Source organism: Capsella rubella, unplaced genomic scaffold (genome assembly GCF_000375325.1).
Source record: "Capsella rubella cultivar Monte Gargano unplaced genomic scaffold, Caprub1_0 scaffold_4, whole genome shotgun sequence".
Lineage (NCBI taxonomy): Eukaryota > Viridiplantae > Streptophyta > Magnoliopsida > Brassicales > Brassicaceae > Capsella > Capsella rubella.
In genome coordinates this window covers 8800878-8822752 of record NW_006238920.1, presented here as the reverse complement: position 1 = coordinate 8822752, position 21875 = coordinate 8800878, and the positions used below count along the sequence as shown (strand labels likewise).

The window sequence follows — 21875 nt, the reverse complement described above, 5'->3', positions numbered from 1 at the left end:
TCTTCTATTTTTGATTGAGTAGAATATTGAGCAAAAGTATTTGTTTCCCCGTGAATTTGATTAATGTCACTTTCTATTTTATATCTCGTGAAACCCACCATGGAAACTATGATAATATCACTGTTAATATTTAAGAGTTCAATATCTCATGAAAAATATGATAATAATTATAATTATTGAAAAAATAATTGGCGGAGTTACAAGATTTCTTTTCTTTCCTAAAATAGAAAGTATATAATATCATAAATGAATGAAAAGGTCGGTCGAGATCTAAATTTAGACCAACTCTTTTTATATTTTTCCTACAATGATGCGTTTATACCGCAGCAAAACCATTCACATCACAAAATTTTATTTGGATGTTTTGATTAGGTTTTAGTAGCTACAGTATTGCATCGGAAAAAAAATCTAATCCTAAAAAAATTATATATGAAATCTATAAAAAGCCAATAAAACGAATGACTACTAAAAGGTCAAATCTCGCAATTTGCCGGCACAATCTTGCCACGGATCGAACCACCAACGTTCTCACACAAAGCCGAGACTAGCCCGTCGCTTCCAACGTAACTCAAGTTGATGTCTGAGAGCTCAACGTCTTGACAAGGAAACGTTTTACTACATTGCATCTTCAAAGCCTCTTTGCTAGTCGAAGTCCCCCAAATTTTGTGGTACTTGACATCTTTGATCTGAACATGAGACGCATACTTGCCAGGACTATCACATTGCCCGTGTGGACAGTACTGCTGGTCAATGATGATAGGGTTTCCAACATTGATCATTTGGATATTCTCGTACAAGAAATTTGAAACCGAGATCTCCGAAACCGACTTAGCCCATGTTTTGATACGTAAACCGTCGGTTGTACCGTTGAATATCGAGTCTCTGACGGTTAATCCCTGAACGTTCTTCTCGTCTTTGTATCTCCCTAGGCTCCCTACACTAATCCCGTGCCCTGGTCCGCATCTGTTGTTGGAAGATTATATCAAGAGATCAAATATACAATCGGTAATGTTATTATTGTAAAATAAACAAATATCTCAACACATTCAAAGTTGTTAGCATAACAAAAGGAAGAAAATATCAAGGAAAAGAAAATCTACCACTAAATAGGAAAGGAATAAACTAATTCTTAAATCAATTTTCTTTTTCTTAAATCAAAATTTTCATCTATATATATTTCTTTCGTTAATATAAATGTTTGAGCTAGTGAGATTCATGAGTTAGAGTAGTTTTAGTTACCTGACATCAGAGATTTCTAAATTGCTGGTTCCGTCAAGGATTGCGATACAATCGTCGCCGGTTCCAATAGTGACGTTGAAGATATGCATATGGTTAGATTTCCCGATCTTGATTCCGTCGGTATTAGGGCTATCTCCGGGGGCAGTGATGGTAACGCCTGTAATGTTAAAATCCTCGACTGAGAAGAAGTTGAAATGACCCATTTTGCTGTTGATAGATCTTAGGCCGTTGATCCTCGAGAATCTAACGAACGCAAACCCAATGTTCATAGCTAGCGTACGACAGCTAGGGTTCTTGTTACAATCATTGAGTGGCCAAGAATATGATCCTTGGCCGTCAAGTAACCCGCCGCCAGTGACGGTGAGGTTATCGACGTACTTGAAAAGTATCCACTCTTCTTGTTTGATGTAGTCAGGATTCTTAGGAGCTAGTAACGTTCCTGTGACAATAAAAGTAATAAAGTTTTTGCAAGGACCGGTGAACGTTACTTGACTGACATAGAATATTCCGGCAGGAATATAGACCGTTGATCTTCCACTACTCCATTGGCAAGCATCGTTCCACGCCTTTGTAAACGCAACGGCGTTATCTCTTTTGCTGTCGCCGTAAGCACCGTAGTCTCTGACGTCAAAGACTTTTTCTTGGCGTGGGTATTGCCTCGTCGAAGCGGCGAGGACGAAGAAGAGAGACAACGCATACAAGACGATCAGAAACCTAGACGCCATTATTCTCTCGTCTTTTGGTTTATGTTTGTTAACCCTTTTTTTCTGGATGAAGGAATATAAAGCGATTAGGCTTCTTATATATACATAGGGTTGCAAGATAAGAATATATGTATTTATTCACCATATATGGGAAACACAATCTTTACTATAATCCATATGGAAAGTACTTATTAGTAAAATTATGCAAGGATCCTATTAAGATGGAATAAGATTATTTTTCATTATGTTATGAGAATAACAACTAATAAGTAGAGAAATAAATGTATGATTCTTTTTTTTCTTTTTCATATCCGCTTGAATCTAAAGACCTATGTTGGAATGTGATAAATGTTAGTTTTATTATGACATTTTGACAAATTAATCATAGTTTATACAGTTACACGTGGTATTTTAATGCTTTATAAAATTATGTGTTGATATAATCTTATATTTCACTTAGATAAGAAATGTATTATTTTACATGTGTATGTATTATTAAAAAAAATTATATAAAATTTCATATATATGTGACAGAATAAGATAAGGGAGTATATATATCATATATGTTTACTGCCAAAATGGATGCTGCATGTATATATCCAATATAAGATATGCAATTATCTTTTTATCTAATATAACTTGTGTTAGGACAAACAAATATATGCAAAGAATATACACAATATTAGAAATGTCAATTTTCTGAGTTAATCAATTTTCTTTACTAAATATATAGATACGAATGTAATAAGATTAGGACAGAATAGTAAGTTTTCTAAAATAATTGAAATTTCTTTATATGTATTTGTCTTCTATGTATAGATTCTCTTGCCGAATCGAATTATATTAGATAAAAAGACAAGGTGAAAAAGGTAAATTTTTGCTAAGACTGTTTCTAAAGATTAGAAATTGGATAGATGTTTGAGATAAAATAATCTCTTGTCATATGTAAGAACCAGTATATCATGCTACGTGGAGAACTAGATGCGAAGAAATTACGACGTCAAGTTTTATTTCATATCCACTATACAAGCAGTACACCTTTGTTGGTTCTTCTTCAATGTAAATGTTTTTCCATTGTATTATAATTTTAACTGACCCTCTTAAGTCGTAAAGAATATTGTGTTAGAGATCATATCTCGTCCGACACATAGCAAAACTACAAAGTTTCTCGAGTTTGTTATGATTCTCTGATCATTGATCTCAATATTACATGTCGGAAAACTCACACTTAAAGTGTTACAAGATTACAAGATTTCAACTTCAATAGTTTGATCCAGATTTACTGTTACAAAAAGACTAAAGAAAAATAATAATAGAACTGAGTATAGAAACTAGAAAGTTTGAAGGGTGAAGAAGTTGGATGGAGCAATGCTGGTCGTTTGATCCGGCGATACGGCTCTCGTTCAAGGAGATTGTTGTCTATTAATTGGGTATTGGCTCTTGGGTCATTGCCAGCTGCCTTGCAACCCAAGCCATGAAACTAAATTCACCCGACGAAGTAAAAACTTATAAAAGAGCAAATGTATAAGCTGTAAGAATCTTACATACTTACAGTAAGATTAAAGGGTTGATACTCTAGTAACTACAAACAAATACTACGTACAGTATATAAACAGCTGTGGTCAGATCACAAGCGTTTGGTAGCAAAAAAAAGTCTGTTCGATGGAGTAAAAAACAAGAAAAAGATCGCAAACCTAAATTATAAGATTAAAGTATGCATATTTTGTCGATCGATAGTATCTTTTCAGTTAACTTTCCAGTTATCATGTATTAGTCGAAGTAATTGTTTTATATAATTGGTTGAGTGTGTCGTGTGAAAACAGAACTCTAACGAAAATAAATCAACGAAGGTTTTTGTTAGTTCTTTATAATATACGACGAAGGTTTTTGTTAGTTCTTTATAATATACATGCGAACATCACATGTGTCAATTGCGATTACAAAGCCTTTGACAATATATAATCACAAAAAGTTAAACCGTTTAATGCCGCTTCGATTTGGTTTAAATATATAAAACTCAAAAGCTCATGACATATACATACATATACTAATCAAGATGAATGGATGATCATATACTAAGATTTTTTGTGAACACAATTAGTTTGAGAATTATAATTCCCGCATACTTGTGAACTACATCTACTGTCGTTTAAACCAGCCAGATACTTTGTACCGGAAACTATTTACCAACGAAAAATAAGGTTCTTGAAAGGAAAATGGCAATGAAAAGGGCTCTTTAAGACTTTATATAAACTTAAAGGCGTAATTAGAATTAGCACACAACATCGGGGTTTATCGTGTAAATATTAAGAAGATTAAATAAGATCCAGAAGAAGATTGAAATGTAAAACACGGCACGCACTTCAAAGCCCAATACGGGCGGGGGCAAACGTCACGCCTAATCTTATCTTCTTCTTTCTCTTCTTACATATACTCATCACCAATTATTTCATATTATTATTATTAACAATCACCCAAAACCAAAGAACTGTTAGAGCACCTCCAATGACATGCTTAATGTACTTTTAACATATTGCTTATCATTATATGTAATGATTATAATCATAAAAAAAGAAAATATTGTAAACACTATAGTTTAAGTTGTGATTATAAGCAACACACAATCACTATTTTTGAAAGACGACATAATTATCAAAGATCTCTTCTAAGTTTAAGGTAAAACTGTTTTGATTTATAAAATTGAAAATTATTATTAGAAGTACTATAGGAGGACTAGATAGATATATAGGATAAGAACAGCTTGTGTCACTGTCCAAATGAAAAAACTTTTGGGTAGTTGAAGCAAAAAAAGAAAAAAATAAAACTATTTGATTAGGAATAAAAATTATTATACAGGAACGGGCAAAGCGGTGGGAGTCTCTTCCTTATAAATGATCACACACCCAATCCAAGGAGGAGTGTAGTTTTCGTGTAGAACGAATCCATTTCTGAGAAAACCAGATCGAGAAAAAGTTTTATCAATCGGAAAAAATGGAGAAAGCGATCGAGAGACAACGTGTTCTTCTTGAACATCTCCGCCCTTGTGCTTCTTCCTCTCACAATTTCGAGGCTTCTCTCTCCGTAAGCTTTCTCCTTTTTATCTCGATTTTATCGCGATCTCTGGGTTGCCCCCTTTCTTGTTGTGTAATTCGTAAGTCTGTGGGTTCCGGATCATTCGTGATCTGGATTCTTTCTGTTGAATTTTGGATTTTGATTTTGATGCATACCTCTGAGCTGAAATAGTTAAGCTTCAGCGTCGATTGAGATAGAATCGGTAAAAATTGGTTTTTTTTTTCTATTGGTTCACTGGATTGAGATATATATTTTGGTTGTTTGGTGGAATTATCAGTGTTCTGTAAAAAGTTTGCAAATTGCAGTAACGTCTAAAAGTCAAAGCTTTATTGCCACTATCGTTTTTGTAACGTGTTCTTTCCAACTTCTATTCAGGCTTCTGCTTGCTTGGCTGGGGATAGTGCTGCTTATCAGAGGACCTCTCTGTATGGTGATGATGTCGTGATTGTTGCGTAAGTTCTTCCATCTCTTAGGCTTTTCTTCTTTTGGTATTTTGGTTTTCTCAACAACTCTATGAAAATTTCTAGTCTCTCTGTCTCTGATAAACTTACGCTTATTGGTCCACTGCAGTGCACATAGGACTCCACTATGCAAGTCCAAGCGTGGCAACTTGAAGGATACTTATCCAGATGATTTGCTTGCACCTGTTCTGAGGGTCTGTCAGCTATCTCTTCTATTCTGTTGCTGATTTTTATTTCTTTCCTACTTTTTAAGTTACATATAGTATCTTCTTGGCACAGGCATTGATAGAGAAGACAAACCTAAACCCAAGTGAAGTTGGGGACATTGTAGTGGGTACTGTTTTGGCACCTGGATCTCAGAGAGCCAGTGAATGCAGGATGTCTGCCTTCTATGCTGGTTTCCCTGGTATGTTTCTTCTATGTACGGTACTGTGATGAACTCATTTCCATTTGCTTTATGCTCATGCTGTTATGTTCGTTTGCAGAAACCGTGGCTGTCAGAACTGTGAATAGACAGTGCTCATCTGGGCTTCAGGCTGTTGCTGACGTAGCCGCTGCCATTAAAGCTGGATTTTATGACATTGGTTAGTGAATGACGGCTTTGATTATGCCATTGTCCTGATTTTTTATATTTTTATATAGAGAACTGAACTGGCGATATATTGCATGCAGGTATTGGGGCTGGGTTGGAGTCTATGACTACCAATCCAATGGCATGGGAAGGATCAGTCAACCCAGCGGTACTGTCTCATTATTCTCTCTTCTCTGGAGTCTCTAAGTGGCTCTGTTAAGTTCATAGTGCATTATAAAACATATTATGTGATTGCAGGTGAAGCAATTTGTACAAGCACAGAATTGTCTTCTTCCTATGGGTGTGACTTCAGAGAATGTAGCTCAACGCTTTGGTGTCTCAAGGCAGGAGCAAGATCAAGCTGCTGTAAGCCAACTGAACTTTTTTCAGCATGTTTGTACTTTAATAACCTGTAACTGTGATCTCCTGATGCTAAGTACTGAGTCATGTTGCTAGGTTGACTCACACAGAAAGGCAGCTGCGGCTACTGCTGCTGGTAAATTTAAGGATGAAATCATTCCTGTTAAGACCAAGGTATTTTTCCAAATCCACCATACATTAACTGTAACAAGGACTTCTCTTGGTGCATTAGTCACTGAACTTCATTTCATGTACTAAAATTAGCCAATAACTTGTGTTTTTTTATATTTCAGCTTGTCGACCCAAAGACAGGTGAGGAGAAACCCATCACAGTTTCTGTTGACGATGGAATTCGAGCAAGCACAACACTTGCTACTCTTGGAAAGCTGAAGCCAGTGTTTAAGAAGGATGGAACCACAACTGCTGGTACTTTTCGGGAATCAATTGTATAATTTCTAGGAACACAGTTTTGATGATCAGAAATATGATTTCATTGCTTCATTTGTTTTGTCTCAAACAGGAAATTCCAGCCAAGTAAGTGATGGTGCAGGAGCTGTTCTCCTTATGAAGAGAAGTGTTGCAATGCAAAAAGGACTTCCCGTTCTTGGTGTATTTAGGTAGGGGACAAGTCCTGATAAAATTATAGCGTTAGAAGTTTTAAAATCGAATGCTGCTGCTCCTTGTGATGTCTGTTGACATATATGCCAGAATCTGTATTTATTTCTGTATCTCTGGAAACATTGCAGGACATTTGCGGCAGTTGGTGTTGACCCAGCAATCATGGGTATTGGTCCAGCAGTTGCCATTCCTGCTGCAGTTAAGGCGGCTGGTTTAGAACTAGATGACATCGACTTGTTTGAGATCAACGAGGTAAATAGCAAACACTTCCATGATATTTTTAGTACATATTTCTTCTAGCACAATCTGATGATAACCCTCGGTTTGAATACTTTGGTGTTCAGGCATTTGCATCTCAGTTTGTTTATTGCCGTAACAAATTGGGACTTGACCCAGAGAAAATCAATGTCAATGGAGGCGCATTAGCCATAGGACATCCTTTGGGCGCTACAGGTATATCTGATAAGAGCTATAAAACTGTTATTCTTATTACAATTCACCAAACCATAGACTTGATCAATTAGAGACTCTCAACTCTCAAATCTCAATCAAACCTTAAGAAATCCACAGCCGAAACTAATCATTTATAAACTCAATCCTCGCTATCGGCTCTGTAACCAACTCACAACAGCTGTAACTTGCTGCAGTCAGTCCTAGCCTAGATAGAGTAGACCTATAGTTAAACGATCAAGAGTTGTCTTCAAAGTATCAATCTCTCCATTGTGTTCATATAAACTATAAAAGGCTCATGAAGCTAATGCTTGTTAATATTTTTTTTTGCAGGAGCACGTTGTGTTGCTACTTTGTTGCACGAAATGAAACGCCGTGGAAAAGACTGCCGTTTTGGAGTAGTGTCAATGTGCATTGGTATGCTTCTCTATCTCTGACGTGAATATTTCATCCTGAATTTGGTGTCTGAATCTGTTCTTTTTTTGTGGCTGACTGGGAAAACTGTGGCAGGGACGGGAATGGGTGCAGCGGCTGTGTTTGAGAGAGGAGATGGAGTTGATGAGCTTCGTAACGCAAGGAAAGTGGAAACTCAAGGCCTTTTGTCCAAGGACGCTCGTTAAAGATATAACGATGTAGCCAGAAAAAACCCTTTCACTCACCTCCACATATTTGATCTCACCACCTGTGTCTTCTGGTCCTCTTTTCCCGTTACTTCAGATAATATTATAGTTTGAAATAAAGCACACAACCAATGTTTTGCCTGAGTCTTGTGTTCTTCTTGACCAGGTCTTGTGTTTAGTATTTTTTTACGTGAAGGGGGATAATCTTTAAATCTTTATATCAAGAAGAATATTTTGTTCATCTCAAATTTCATCAGTTGTTGCTTCTAGAAATATGAGAATTTTTGGCTGTCAACAACTATTAGATTTCAATGGATAATGTCAAACTTTGGTAAAGTCAAGAGTTCTGGCTTTTTATACGACTCAATACTCGAGAGTACGTTACTTTTGTTTCGTGTTTTATTTGAATCGAATAAAGTTTAACGATATCAATTGGGGTGGTGGCGCAGTTGGCTAGCGCGTAGGTCTCATAGCTACTGAGTGATCCTGAGGTCGAGAGTTCGAGCCTCTCTCACCCCATTCATTTTTCCACTTTTTCTATGACATTACATAATGCATTTGGTCATTTCTTTTTAATTATTTTCTAGCCCGTCTTCCAATTTAATATAACTTCCAAATTAGGCAATCAGCAAATATAATTTTCGTTTTAGTAACGTGTTAATATTTTAAGACTTAAAAAAACGTTATACCAGCAGTAAGATTTTGTTAAAAGTTGCACCAAAATCTGAAATCCCTCCGAATAATGAAATCATGTTTCAATGCACACAAGAACCTATCAAGTAAACACTCCCTCCCCTATACATATATGTATATCGAACCATGATCGCATGTACCAAATGCTATCATTATATATGGAAATCATTATTGAGTTCTTTGACCAATTAATTATTTGCATTGACTGACTCTCACTATAGGGGAAAAACAAGTCCAGTGAATCATACATTTCTGTAGGTTCATCTTTTATGACACACCGTATTTATCACTTTCTTATTCTATGAATTTGACGGAGGAGTAATTTTGATTTTCTTTTTCGAGTAATTAAGAATCTGGTCAAGTATTCGATGAACCTACAAAAAAAATGAAACTATTATAAAAATGTAGATCAACCAAGTGTTCTATCATCACAAAATCGTAAAAGAATCAACAACAACTACTCTCTATATTTTACACACACTCTTGAAAGTCTCTAAAAGATGAAATATATGAAGTTCTTGATCATGGCCGTGATCATGTCAGCGGCAATGCTTCCAGCGTTGGTGGTCGGATCTCGTCGGGTGAAATGTGACAATTGCGTTGACGGTGGAAAAGAAAAGATCAACGTCATGGAGATGATGAGATCAGGTATGGATATGATGAGCCGTCAGGTTCTTCAAGCGACGAGATACATAAACTACGATGCGCTGAAGAAAGACAAACCAGTTAGACCAAATGGTAAACCTGATCAACCTGATAACAAATACAAGCGAGGCTGCAGTGCCGATACTGGCTGTTTCCGCTTTACCAATTAACCCATCTCTTTCTCTTCTTCTTTTTTTTAATCGTTTGGTCTTTTTTTTTTAATTTATTATTATTGATTTAGTTTGATTCAACCACATTCACAATTCTTTTAGATAATAATTGTAATCCTGAGACTCAATTCCCTCATCTATATATTATATATTGATCACATGATTCACATCGTTAAGTGTTTTTACGGTCATATTCAAACAAATGGTTCAAATACCTCATGGATTTGTAATTTTATCACCTGTGATTTAGTCAACAAAAAACAAAAGATTTGCATAAATTATGAGTGGACATGGGATGCATGTAGATTATCATTTTTTTTTTTTTTGGTAATTCGTAGATTATCATTTTAATTAGGACTACACATTTCAACTTTCCCACAACTTTGAAAATATCTACTTTTATCTGCTTTCAATTACTTAAGAGATATCCAAAATATACAAAATTTTGTGAAAATACCCAAAAATACAATTACTTCAATTTTGATTGACTTTTAAAAATAGTTAGTTTTCATATTTGACATATAGATTTTTCAGAAAATATAGGGAACTACCATCCAATTATTATTCAAAGGTCAAAGTTCAAACCCTTTAGCTTTATCCAAATATTATTATATGTTGAAACTATCAATATACCATTACACCAACAATTACCAACTTTGAAGTCTTTTAATAAGAACCCAACAAGTTGATCTTAATTTCCATAATTTGCTTTTAGGTCCTTCAGTCCAATATTTTTGAATTTACACAAACTCATTACATCTTTCAAACTTTACTTTCATTTCTAGTCCTTCAAAATTCAAGGGTTTGATTTTTGATTTTTCTTGTTCAATTACGTTAGATTTCTCTTACTCTTTTCTATTTTTTCTCACCGTCTTCTCCTTTTACTCTCTCTCTCTCTCTCCCACTCAGTCCTCGATTCTCTACGCGTTTCAGCGTTAAGTCTTCTAGATCTCTAAGCTTCATCTTGTGCTCGCCGATATAAAATCTCCGAGATCATTTCCGTGTAATCGAATCGGATTCGCTTCGTTTTTGGAGGAGGAGAAAAAAAAATGGCGCAACAATCGTTGATCTACAGTTTCGTTGCTCGTGGTACGGTGATTCTCGTTGAGTTCACCGATTTCAAAGGAAATTTCACATCAATCGCTGCTCAGTGCCTTCAGAAGCTTCCTTCTTCGAACAACAAGTTTACCTACAACTGCGATGGTCATACCTTCAATTACCTCGTCGAAAATGGATTCAGTAAGTCAAAATTTTGCTCGATCTATGTGCGTTACTTGTTTTCGTTTTCGATTTGTCTTGTTTTTGGGTGGACACGTACCATTTATTCATTGTTTTGCCTAATTGAGCGGAGTTCTTATGTTTGGTATAATTTTAGTGATAATTATGTATTGGCGCGGTGATAATTAATTGATTTTAGATCTACTCTGTGATATGTTTGGTGGATCTATTGATGAGTTATTGCTATCCTTGTTCTGGATCTATGGTTCCTGGCTTATTTGCGTGTAGTTTTTGAATTCATGGTTTTTTTTGGCTGGTTTCAACTGTTGTGAGAGTTCTTTTTCTTTGTTTTGGGGATGTTTGAGGATAGAATTGGTGTATTGTATTCCTTATGTAACTCTGTTTTACTATATACCTGGTTGGTTATTGGGTGATGTTGATGGTGATATGTACTCTTTATTATAGAGTGATCATTCTTACAAGTGATATTGGTGAATCTACTGCTGTATCTCTCGTTATGGTCATAATAATTTAACGGTTTTGTTTTTTTGCTGTGCAGCCTATTGTGTTGTTGCAGTTGATTCTGCTGGGAGACAGATTCCTATGGCTTACTTGGAACGAGTTAAGGAGGATTTTAACAAGAGATACGGTGGTGGAAAGGCTGCTACTGCTCAAGCAAACAGCTTGAATAAAGAATTTGGGTACTTATTATTTGTATCTCTTTGATTGGGTATTGATAAGTTTGTATTGTTCATGGGCATAGTCATTTGACTACTGTTTTGGCTGCTCTAAAGGTCGAAACTGAAAGAGCACATGCAGTATTGTATGGATCATCCTGATGAGATTAGCAAGCTTGCTAAGGTGAAAGCTCAAGTTTCTGAAGTTAAAGGTGTAATGATGGAAAACATTGAGAAGGTTTGATTCTGACCCTTTTTCTTTTGCCGGTATAGTATCATGTTTTATAATTATTGCAACAAAGTTCAGTTCGTATGACTTAAGTATCACGATCTTTTGGTTCTTTAAGCTTTAACTGTAAATGGGAATGTCTGATTTGTGGTTGTAAAGACATGTTTATTCATTGTGGAACTCATTCATTTGCAGGTTCTTGACCGTGGTGAGAAAATTGAGCTTTTGGTGGACAAAACTGAAAACCTTCGCTCACAGGTTAGTCCTCTTAGGCAAATGGTCCCAGGTTCCATACACACATGCTTGATTTGCAGCTCTTTCTCACTGTTGTCATCTTGGGTTTAAAATTTTTAATTGAACTCTGAAACTGTTACAGGCGCAAGATTTCAGAACACAAGGAACTCAAATGAGAAGAAAGATGTGGTTTCAGAACATGAAGATAAAACTGATTGTTCTTGCAATCATCATTGCCTTGATTCTCATCATTGTCCTCTCGGTTTGCGGGGGATTCAACTGTGGTAAATAAGTCTGGAGCTTCGCTTACCAGGGTTATCTACCGCCTTCTGAGAACATCCTCATTCAGTTCGTTGTGCTGCTTTCTTTTTTTGTGGTTTCTAAATTCTCGTGCTATGTTTCTTCTTAGATTGTACTTCTTGAAATTGGTTTTGTATAGGCCATATATATACACATATATGTATGAATATTCGATAAATTTGCAACATTGCTCTTGTTGGTGATGACACTAATTCTGACGAACCAATATTTGGACCAGATTTTGGTAATTAGTAAATCTCATGTTTTGGTCTGTTTAAGAGGCTGTGCTTGCAAAAATTTCAGCGACGATGATGACACAACATAGTGTAGCCGGTTCATTGGAATTGGGTCTAGGTCTATTTTTACCCGGTTTAGTCGATCGAGGGTTTAACTTTTAACCATTTACATTTTGCTCGGCGAAATCAGTCTTCCAGTTACTGCAATTTCGATTTACTCAAAACCTTTCTCTTCTGCTTTCCTAGTTTCGGAAATTATCGCCTGTTTTCGATTCTTCTGGTGGGATATTTTTTGGTGAGATTTTGGAGTTTTATCGAATTTGTTAGCCATGTCGAAGACGACGATGAGCTCAAGTTTTCCACTACTGAAATCGAAACGACTTGGGGAGCCACCTCCGGCTGATTTCGCGGTTGTAATGTCGGAAAATCTCGGCTGCCGGCCCAAAGTTTTGAGGTCGGGAGTCGATCACGGGGTTCAAATACATAGCTGTGATGCATTGCGAAGGAAGCAGACGGCGGTGATTTAAATCAAAACCTGTCAACTTTAACGCTGCTCCGGTATTGTCTCTGATCCCTCTAATATAATGTTTCAATAGTGTGTTAATTTTCGTAAAGCTAGACACTTGATTCTAGTATCTAGAATGTGGTTATGTTTCCGAAAGAAGTTTTTGTTTATCTTAGTTATATCAATCTTTGCTGATTTGATCTCTCTAGTTTGCTCATTTGCTCATAATGTCACACAATCTTTTAAGTTTTAGCCACTGATACCAAATTTTCACTGAAATAGAGAGAGGCAAAGCACAAAGAAAGGAGATTTCAGAATTCATAGATTTCAATTTGAAGTTGTTTTCTTTGTTCTTATAATAGAAAATGATTTATCAACCGTTGAAATTCTAAAGCTTTTTTCACATTTCCCTCTTAACACATTCCTCTGTCTTTTAATTTTTATCTTTTTTTTTTTCCTATTTTCCTAAATCAGGTTTGTCAAAGAAATGGGTTCAGTTTCCCGCTGAAGAAACCAAACGACCCAAAACAAGAACATTCCATAATTGAAATGGCTTCAAGTCCACCCAAGAAGACCTTAAATTCACAATCTTCCTCCTTAAGCCGGCCTCCACAAGCTGTCAAGTTTGGTCGCCGGACGTCCAGTGGTCGCATTGTTAGCCTCTCCCGTGACGATGACATGGACGTCTCTGGTGATTACTCCGGCCAAAATGATTACATCAATTACACCGTCCTCATGCCTCCAACACCAGACAACCAACCTGCTGGCTCCTCCGGGTCCACCTCGGAGTCCAAAGGTGATGCAAACCGTGGCGGAGGAGGAGGAGGAGGAGACGGGCCTAAGATGGGGAATAAGCTGGAGAGGAGATTATCTGTCATGAAATCAAATAACAAATCTATGTTGTTGAGGAGCCAAACGGGGGATTTCGATCATAATAGGTGGTTGTTTGAATCTAAAGGAAAATACGGAATTGGAAACGCGTTTTGGTCAGAAGAGGATGATACCTATGATGGTGGCGTTAGCAAGTCCGATTTCTTAGACAAGCCGTGGAAGCCTCTCACAAGGAAGGTCAATATTCCGGCCAAAGTTCTTAGTCCATACAGGTGATTGTTTGTTTTCACATTTAACCCCTAAAAGATTTTTCTTCTTCTGCTTCACTTCTTCTTAAAGTTTGTATAATAGAACATTAAGATCTTACAAATTTTTCCCCTTGTTTCAGGTTACTAATCGTGATTCGTCTTGTGATAGTCTTCTTCTTCCTCTGGTGGCGTATTACGAATCCTAACGAGGATGCAATGTGGCTATGGGGACTATCGATAGTGTGCGAGATTTGGTTTGCTTTCTCTTGGATTCTTGACATTCTTCCGAAGCTAAACCCTATAAACAGAGCCACAGACCTCGCTGCCTTGCATGATAAGTTTGAGCAGCCCTCTCCGTCAAATCCCACTGGTCGCTCTGATCTTCCCGGTGTTGATGTGTTTGTTTCCACTGCTGACCCAGAAAAAGAACCGCCTTTAGTCACCGCAAACACCCTTCTCTCAATCCTTGCCGTGGATTATCCAATCGAGAAGCTTTCTGCTTACATTTCAGACGATGGTGGTGCAATTCTCACCTTTGAAGCCATGGCTGAAGCTGTTCGTTTTGCTGAGGTTTCATTATCGCTTTCTCTCCCTTAGTCTTAACTAATAGAACTAGATGATGGCAAAAGCTGATATGGCTTTTAAAATTTTGTTTGCAGTATTGGGTGCCATTTTGCAGAAAACATGATATAGAGCCGAGGAACCCCGATAGTTACTTTAGCATAAAGAAGGACCCGACAAAAAACAAGAAAAGGCAAGATTTCGTCAAAGATCGCCGTTGGATCAAGCGTGAGTATGACGAATTCAAGGTCAGGATCAATGGTCTTCCTGAACAAATCAAGAAAAGAGCTGAGCAATTCAACTTGAGAGAAGAGCTCAAGGAAAAGCGGATTGCCCGAGAGAAAAATGGTGGCGTATTGCCGCCAGATGGGGTTGATGTTGTAAAAGCAACGTGGATGGCTGATGGTACACATTGGCCAGGCACATGGTTTGAACCCAAACCTGATCATTCAAAAGGAGACCACGCGGGAATTCTGCAGGTATGAACCTTCAACTTCAGTGATTTCAAATAAAACCATGAAAACTTCTCAAACTTGACCGAATTTTGTAGATCATGAGCAAAGTGCCTGAGCTTGAACCGGTGATAGGCGGACCAAATGAAGGCGCACTGGATTTCACAGGGATTGATATTCGCGTACCTATGTTTGCATATGTCTCGCGTGAGAAACGCCCAGGTTTTGACCACAACAAGAAAGCCGGTGCCATGAATGGTATGGTCAGAGCTTCAGCCATACTTTCCAATGGCGCGTTCATCCTCAATCTGGACTGTGATCACTACATCTACAACTCCAAAGCTATCAAAGAAGGAATGTGTTTCATGATGGACCGAGGTGGTGACAGGATCTGTTACATTCAGTTTCCACAACGGTTCGAAGGAATCGACCCATCAGATCGATATGCCAATCACAATACGGTCTTCTTCGACGGTGAGTTGTTCAATTGAGTTTCAGTTACAGCAAAATTGTAATGCGTATGTCACAAGCCACTACAGCTTGAACATTGTTCGGTACTGTAACAGGTAACATGAGAGCACTAGATGGATTACAAGGTCCTGTCTATGTCGGAACAGGATGTATGTTCCGAAGGTATGCTCTCTATGGATTCAACCCACCTCGAGCCAATGAGTACACAGGCGTGTTTGGTCAGGAAAAGGCTCCAGCTCTGCATGTCCGGACTCAGTCCCAAGCATCCCAAACGTCCCAAGCGTCTGACTTAGAGTCCGATACACAGCCTCTTCACGATGATCCAGATCTTGGTCTGCCTAAAAAGTTTGGTAATTCAACTATGTTCACAGACACTATTCCGGTTGCAGAGTACCAAGGACGGCCTCTAGCAGATCACATGTCGGTTAAAAATGGAAGACCACCCGGTGCTTTGCTCCTGCCACGACCTCCCCTTGATGCTCCAACCGTGGCTGAAGCCATTGCTGTCATTTCTTGCTGGTATTGTTTTGGAACAATCGATATGCTCTGTTAGTATAAACGGTTATGTAGTTAAACCTACAGAATCTATTTGACCTTTCAGGTATGAAGACAATACTGAATGGGGAGATAGAATCGGATGGATTTACGGGTCAGTCACTGAAGACGTGGTGACAGGTTATCGTATGCATAACCGTGGTTGGCGGTCTGTGTACTGCATCACAAAACGTGATGCTTTCCGTGGCACAGCTCCGATCAATCTCACTGACCGTCTCCATCAGGTTCTCCGTTGGGCCACAGGCTCTGTAGAAATCTTCTTCTCCAAGAACAATGCTATGTTCGCCACCAGACGGCTCAAGTTCCTCCAGCGAGTCGCCTACCTCAACGTTGGTATCTACCCTTTCACATCCATCTTCTTAGTCGTCTATTGCTTCCTCCCTGCTCTCTGTCTCTTCAGTGGAAAATTTATCGTCCAGAGCCTCGATATCCACTTCCTCTCCTACCTTCTCTGCATCACAGTAACCCTAACGCTGATCTCACTCCTCGAGGTCAAGTGGTCGGGAATTGGACTGGAAGAATGGTGGAGAAATGAACAGTTTTGGTTAATCGGAGGCACAAGTGCTCATCTGGCAGCAGTTGTCCAAGGTTTGCTCAAGGTAATAGCCGGAATCGAAATCTCCTTCACGCTTACATCGAAATCCTCAGGAGAAGACGAAGACGACGTCTTTGCTGATCTCTACATAGTGAAATGGACCGGACTGTTTATCATGCCGCTTACAATCATCGTAGTGAACCTTGTTGCTATAGTGATTGGAGCTTCGAGGACAATATACAGTGTAATACCGCAATGGGGCAAGTTGCTGGGAGGAACATTCTTTAGTTTATGGGTCTTGACTCATATGTATCCATTTGCTAAAGGATTGATGGGTCGAAGAGGAAAGGTTCCAACGATTGTTTATGTTTGGTCCGGGCTTGTGTCGATTACCGTCTCGCTGCTTTGGATCACCATCAGTCCTCCAGATGATGTTTCAGGCGGTGGAGGAGGAATCTCTGTATAAAATTTTGGATCAGAGTGTAAAAATTGAGAGGATTGTTTTACTATAAGTTTTTGTAAAAGTAATTTTGGTTTATGTAAATTTATGTTGATAACGACGAAGTCGTCCATTACTTCATGTCAGCTTTTGACTCCTTATCTCGTTACGAAGAACTGAAACAAACAGTTCTCTGCTAAACCTGTACCGCGCATACGAATGTTATATCATAAAAAAAAAAAAACACCTGAGTCCTAACATCAGAGTCCATAATTTTTGAATGCACCGAACCCCTTTGGATTGTCATGGATGAGATGTCTTTTGTATTGGAGAGAATGTTTCTCCGATCACAACTTAACTTAGAAGGTAGAAACTAAGTGATGTCTTTGTCTCCATCAGTGAGCCATCAAATATTGATGTTTATGACTAAATTCCTGTTCACTCTCTCTGTTACTATTTTGTGGGTTGGAGAAGTCTCTGGTTATAACAGTTGGTAGCCTTACGGATAAGTTTTGGTATTGATTTTGTTTGTCAATGATGAAAACATACAGTAGTAGTAAATCTCTGTTTGTGTGACATAATCAAAGGAAGAATCAAAACATTTAGAACAAAATTACATTCAAACCGGCATTACATAAGTTAATGAACCGAATTTTTATATATCGGTAAAGTCGTCTTCTAATGAAACAAATCGACAAGGAGATTTTTTTTTTTATGAGGCTGCGGCGGCGGAGCAAATGCGATTGTGATCAGCCGTCACTCTCGTCGACGTTTTGGTGGAGGCTTCCTAAATCAAGGAGCTACCAGGTGATTTTTCGTTTCTGCTTTCTTTTAATTTTCTTCTTGTGATTGCATAAGCAATGATGACACAATCACCAAATGAGATTAATCTATTGAAATTTTTGATTCTAGGATTTAGGGGTTTATAGCAACTCTTAGGATTTGATCTTTTTGGGTTTTACCTCTCTCTCTCAATGGTATCTTTATGGATTTTGCAATGTTACTTTTTGATTTCAATTTTTTTCGGGTTTCAAGCACACTACAATTACAAAAGCAAAAAATATTAGCAGAAACAATATGCATAGTAGTTTTACATTTAAGAGTGAATGAGGCCCTTACAAATAAAATGGCATTAATTTGTTTCTTGATTGGACAAAGACTTGGTCTAAATTTTTAAAGGTTTTGGTAGGTCTAGAGCGTTACATTGTTGATTTGTTTGTGAACTGTTGAGGAGACATTGTCAAATTATATCCTTATGTGTAGACTCCTGAAGTTTCTCTTTACCAGTCCAGCAGCTACAGAAACAAGGCAGACCATGGATGGAGGTTTCAGCACAAGGACCAGCAGAGTCTGCAATTTTTGCAGCGTTTGATGCAGAGCATCACAGATCAACAAACGCCAAGTTTCAGTCAAGGATTCGCTAAAGGATGTGGCAAAGTTGACGACGATGGTCTAGTTGGCTGGTGACTAACAACGTTGGTTGTTTATTCTTGATAGATTTGTGAGTACTCGCCACTTTATATCTTCCACTACTCAAAAAAGTTTACTGTAAATAATGTTTAAATTGTGCTTACTTTCTCTCTCTGTCGTCTGAGAATATTAGTTCAAACTTTGAAGAGTAAGCACTTTGTCTATATTTGGCAAGTCCGCTTATGGTATATGATTTGTTTATTCACGTTAAAAACTGATTTGAATCAGTGATGAGTGGTAGAATTTATATTTTAAATAAGCGATCTTGTGAGTGTGTTGTCTGAGATTGAAATCTGGAGACCTGTAAAATCTTCTTATAGGCCTGACTCTCTTATGTTCACTTGATCCAGTTTGTCTTACCAGGAAGCTGATGACCTTCGTGCATTTGAGAAACATCGGCTTGAGTTAATTTAAGAATCAGAGAAGAACCAAAGCAGTTTATCATAAGGACATTATCAGCCAAAAGAGAGATCTTAATAAAGGGAACCAAAAGTTACAGAAACTAGTAAATATTCTTTCTTACATCAGGTAACAACATATTTACATACTATTTTTTCATATCAGTTTCCTGTTCTACACTATCCTTATCATTAAAACTGTCCCATCTTGAATCCAGAGTCATAAACAATCTAACTGGATCTACTTCCTTGCCCTTATCTGTACTAACTATCTTGCCAAACCACTTCGGCTTGTATGAAGCGATAGCGTGTGCTATTACTAATCCAAACAACAGTCCAGGCCAATACCCTATAACCACTGCCTTCCAGTTTAATATTTCTTCCTCTTCTTCTTCGTCTTCTTCCTTAGGCTGTTGTGTTGGTGGCTCAAGGCAACTTCCTTGGAGAGGAAGACCACATAGACCTGCATTCCCTTCAAATGATGATTCAGCTTGCCCACTAAACTGTGGTCCTTCTGGTATTTCACCTTTGAGTTGGTTATGAGCCACACTTATGTAAGCCAGAAATGAGAGGCTCCCGAGTCCTCTAGGAATATTCCCTGACAGTTTGTTTCTTGACAGGTCTAGTGACTCGAGCTCTGTAACATTTGCCAAAGACGGAGGAATATGGCCCGTGAAGGCGTTATTCGATAAGTTGAGCGCAATCAATTCCTTCAGCAGACCAATGGACTCAGGAATCTGTCCTTCAAGTTTATTTCCAGAGAAATCAATGGTGCTGTAGGAAGTAAGGACTTTCCCCTGCTCCATGAATAGACCTTTGTATTGCAAATCCAAAGTATCTTCATAGATATAATAAGTATTCTTGTAGTCTCCCATGTACATACGCCCATCTTTATTTATGATGGGTGATGATGTCTTCCAATTAAGAAAGAAACTTGGTGGCAAGCTTCCGGTAAAGCTATTATCCGACAGTTCAAGTATCCGCAGCTCGGGAAACCCAAGAGGACCTTGATCAAGAGGAGATAGATGGCCGAAGAATCTGTTTGAACGAAGAGTAAAGACATGCAAATTGGGTAGAGCCTTCAGCCAGAAAGGAAATGTGTCTTCAATTCTGTTGTTATCAACACTCAGAAACTTCAGAAAGGAGCAATTTAAAAGCGATCTTGGAAGCTTCCCGGTTAGTCGATTGTAGCCAACGTCAAGCGTCTGTATCAAAGCATCGCTGTAGAACTCATCAGGTATACTTCCTTCCAAGCTGTTCTTCCTGAGATTCACTACTTTTAAGGCTTTGAAGTTACTCAGACACTGAGGAATTGGACCGGTGAAGTTGTTGTATGATAGATCAAGGACGACGAGAGTGCTTCGGTTGCAAATTGAGAGTGGTATGTTCCCTGTGAAACTATTGTTCCACGCAGAATAGTACATAGAATTGAGTGGTGGAACAGGAATCTCTCCTGTCATGGAGTTATAGGCAAAATCTATTATCTGCACTGATGAGTTAAGTAAAACTTCTGAAGAACCTTCAAAACCGGTAAAAGAATTGTTAACAAGATTCACTATGCTAAGACGAGGAAGCTTCCATAACCACTCAGGCACTTTCCCTTTGATTAGATTGTTGGAAATGTCTAGAAGCTTCAAGTTCTGAAAGGTCTTTAAGATGTTTGGAAACTCGATAATGTCGCACTGCACCAAATACAAGCTGTCCAAGCTCAATAGAATGTCTGAATCAGAACTTAAACTGGCTGGTAATAACCTATTTTCACGGAGATCAATGACCAACAAAGATTTGAGAGGAGAGAAGACACGTAAGTCAAGTGGGTAACTTATGTTTAAGGAAGAAAGGTCAAGATAGGTAAGGTTGGTGAGCTTAGAGATAGGCTCTAGGATTTGTCCTTCAAATAGGTTATACCCAAGGGACAAGTACACTAGCCTAGGTGAAGAAGAAGTGTTGGGAACATCAAGAGAACCAGTAAGCCGATTCTTTTTCAAATCGAGATAAGACAAGAAAGGCAAACTTGGTAGTAAGTCATAAGGTATGGCTCCTGAGAGTTTATTGTAAGAAAAGTCTAAAACAGAGAGCTTTGTTAGGTTTCTTACAAGTGGTAAACCACCAGTGAGCTCATTATGGGAAAGGTTTAAATGGGTAAGAAGTACTAGGTTACTAATTTCGGAAGGAACTTGACCAGTAAAGCCACTGGAGGCAAGAGACAAAACCTCTAATCTTTTGAGATTGCTGAACTCAGAAGGGAGGGAAGAGGAAGTGAAGTTGCTGTGAGAGAGATTAAGGTAACGAAGCTGATGCAAACCGAAGAGACTACTGTTGGATTTGAGAGTTCCAGTAAAACAACCACTTGGCAGCTGAAGCTTCGTGACCGCACCAGTTGCGTTATCACACTGGACTCCATTAAAATAGTCACTGCGGTTGCAATCCTCAGATTCAAACTCGTTCTTGAACTGCATGAGAGCTTGGATCTGGTCCTGACGGCAAGTAAGAGCATTGATCATCAAGAAGAAGCTTGAAGCGAAGATCATACAATAGAGGAACAGTACAGACAGCGACATGGTTTGAGATTGAACAAGTTGAGTAAATTATTGAAACTAAACAGAGACATATCACAGATTCCGCTTTATACGTATATGTATGTCTTCTTCTTTATTTAAGCCGTCTTTCAAATAACAAAATGTGTGGGTTCTAAATGTCACGTGGATGTCTACGTGTCGCATATTTCATGAAGGTAAGATCCACCACGTAGACATGTCTATGACTTTTTTTCAAACTTAACATTTCACATTTTAACATTCAAATCAGTTTGACGTTTTTACGAGTGTGTTCATACTAAATTTTAAGAAACAAGAGAAATCAATATACTCACATTGGATTGGATCAAACGAACGCATATTTAATATGATGATG

The 21875-nt window shown here is 38.0% G+C and overlaps 6 protein-coding genes and 1 non-coding gene across 8 annotated transcripts; 5 read left to right on the top strand and 2 right to left on the bottom strand.

Annotated features, from left to right (window-relative positions):
- Positions 1 to 473: 473 nt before the first annotated feature.
- On the bottom strand, positions 474 to 1964 carry LOC17888137 (exopolygalacturonase). Its single transcript, XM_006295424.1, has 2 exons — positions 1240 to 1964; positions 474 to 963 (listed from the first exon to the last, which is right to left on the bottom strand). The coding sequence occupies exons 1-2, from the start codon at positions 1962 to 1964 to the stop codon at positions 474 to 476; spliced, it is 1215 nt and encodes a 404-aa protein (XP_006295486.1).
- Positions 1965 to 4800: 2836 nt separating this feature from the next.
- LOC17888331 (3-ketoacyl-CoA thiolase 2, peroxisomal) lies at positions 4801 to 8343 on the top strand. Its single transcript, XM_006294110.2, has 14 exons — positions 4801 to 5024; positions 5391 to 5467; positions 5586 to 5670; positions 5756 to 5882; positions 5962 to 6060; positions 6149 to 6216; positions 6306 to 6413; positions 6504 to 6581; positions 6701 to 6833; positions 6928 to 7024; positions 7154 to 7277; positions 7370 to 7478; positions 7809 to 7892; positions 7986 to 8343. The coding sequence occupies exons 1-14, from the start codon at positions 4935 to 4937 to the stop codon at positions 8093 to 8095; spliced, it is 1389 nt and encodes a 462-aa protein (XP_006294172.1). The 5' UTR covers positions 4801 to 4934; the 3' UTR covers positions 8096 to 8343.
- Positions 8344 to 8529: 186 nt separating this feature from the next.
- On the top strand, positions 8530 to 8614 carry TRNAM-CAU. The gene is given in 2 exon segments: positions 8530 to 8567; positions 8579 to 8614. It is a non-coding gene; the product is annotated as a tRNA-Met (tRNA).
- Positions 8615 to 9225: 611 nt separating this feature from the next.
- Positions 9226 to 9680, top strand: LOC17887565 (protein RALF-like 18). Its single transcript, XM_006296074.2, has one exon. It carries the CDS (start codon positions 9289 to 9291, stop codon positions 9601 to 9603), a length of 315 nt encoding a protein of 104 aa, XP_006296136.1. The 5' UTR covers positions 9226 to 9288; the 3' UTR covers positions 9604 to 9680.
- A 972-nt stretch (positions 9681 to 10652) lies between these two features.
- Positions 10653 to 12498, top strand: LOC17889648 (vesicle-associated membrane protein 722). 2 transcript variants are annotated; one of them, XM_006294906.2, is made up of 5 exons: positions 10653 to 10842; positions 11381 to 11522; positions 11616 to 11736; positions 11923 to 11985; positions 12104 to 12498. In XM_006294906.2, exons 1-5 carry the CDS (start codon positions 10653 to 10655, stop codon positions 12251 to 12253), a joined length of 666 nt encoding a protein of 221 aa, XP_006294968.1. In that variant the 3' UTR covers positions 12254 to 12498. The 2 variants fall into 2 exon arrangements, with proteins under 2 accessions (XP_006294968.1, XP_023640496.1); XM_023784728.1 differs by having other exon boundaries at positions 10804 to 10872; positions 11381 to 11470; positions 11683 to 11736.
- A 168-nt stretch (positions 12499 to 12666) lies between these two features.
- Positions 12667 to 17240, top strand: LOC17890457 (cellulose synthase-like protein D1). The gene is made up of 7 exons (XM_006293547.2): positions 12667 to 13055; positions 13477 to 14105; positions 14222 to 14651; positions 14741 to 15121; positions 15193 to 15568; positions 15661 to 16084; positions 16167 to 17240. The coding sequence occupies exons 2-7, from the start codon at positions 13552 to 13554 to the stop codon at positions 17119 to 17121; spliced, it is 3120 nt and encodes a 1039-aa protein (XP_006293609.1). The 5' UTR covers positions 12667 to 13055; positions 13477 to 13551; the 3' UTR covers positions 17122 to 17240.
- Positions 17241 to 18920: 1680 nt separating this feature from the next.
- On the bottom strand, positions 18921 to 21760 carry LOC17888614 (receptor like protein 42). The gene has a single exon (XM_006296009.2). The coding sequence runs from the start codon at positions 21521 to 21523 to the stop codon at positions 19112 to 19114; it is 2412 nt and encodes an 803-aa protein (XP_006296071.1). The 5' UTR covers positions 21524 to 21760; the 3' UTR covers positions 18921 to 19111.
- Between the last annotated feature and the right edge of the window lie 115 nt (positions 21761 to 21875).

Coding starts and splice junctions, on each gene's coding strand:
- LOC17888137 (XM_006295424.1), bottom strand. CDS start 1,964: ATGGCGTCTAGGTTTCTGATCGTCTTGTATGCGTTGTCTCTCTTCTTC. Junction 964..1,239: donor TTAGAAATCTCTGATGTCAG/GTAACTAAAACT, acceptor TTCCAACAACAG/ATGCGGACCAGGGCACGGGA.
- LOC17888331 (XM_006294110.2), top strand. CDS start 4,935: ATGGAGAAAGCGATCGAGAGACAACGTGTTCTTCTTGAACATCTCCGC. Junction 5,883..5,961: donor CTTCTATGCTGGTTTCCCTG/GTATGTTTCTTC, acceptor GTTCGTTTGCAG/AAACCGTGGCTGTCAGAACT. Junction 6,834..6,927: donor GGATGGAACCACAACTGCTG/GTACTTTTCGGG, acceptor TGTCTCAAACAG/GAAATTCCAGCCAAGTAAGT.
- LOC17887565 (XM_006296074.2), top strand. CDS start 9,289: ATGAAATATATGAAGTTCTTGATCATGGCCGTGATCATGTCAGCGGCA.
- LOC17889648 (XM_006294906.2), top strand. CDS start 10,653: ATGGCGCAACAATCGTTGATCTACAGTTTCGTTGCTCGTGGTACGGTG. Junction 10,843..11,380: donor CCTCGTCGAAAATGGATTCA/GTAAGTCAAAAT, acceptor TTTGCTGTGCAG/CCTATTGTGTTGTTGCAGTT. Junction 11,523..11,615: donor AGCTTGAATAAAGAATTTGG/GTACTTATTATT, acceptor GCTGCTCTAAAG/GTCGAAACTGAAAGAGCACA.
- LOC17890457 (XM_006293547.2), top strand. CDS start 13,552: ATGGCTTCAAGTCCACCCAAGAAGACCTTAAATTCACAATCTTCCTCC. Junction 15,122..15,192: donor ACCACGCGGGAATTCTGCAG/GTATGAACCTTC, acceptor CGAATTTTGTAG/ATCATGAGCAAAGTGCCTGA. Junction 15,569..15,660: donor CAATACGGTCTTCTTCGACG/GTGAGTTGTTCA, acceptor GTACTGTAACAG/GTAACATGAGAGCACTAGAT.
- LOC17888614 (XM_006296009.2), bottom strand. CDS start 21,523: ATGTCGCTGTCTGTACTGTTCCTCTATTGTATGATCTTCGCTTCAAGC.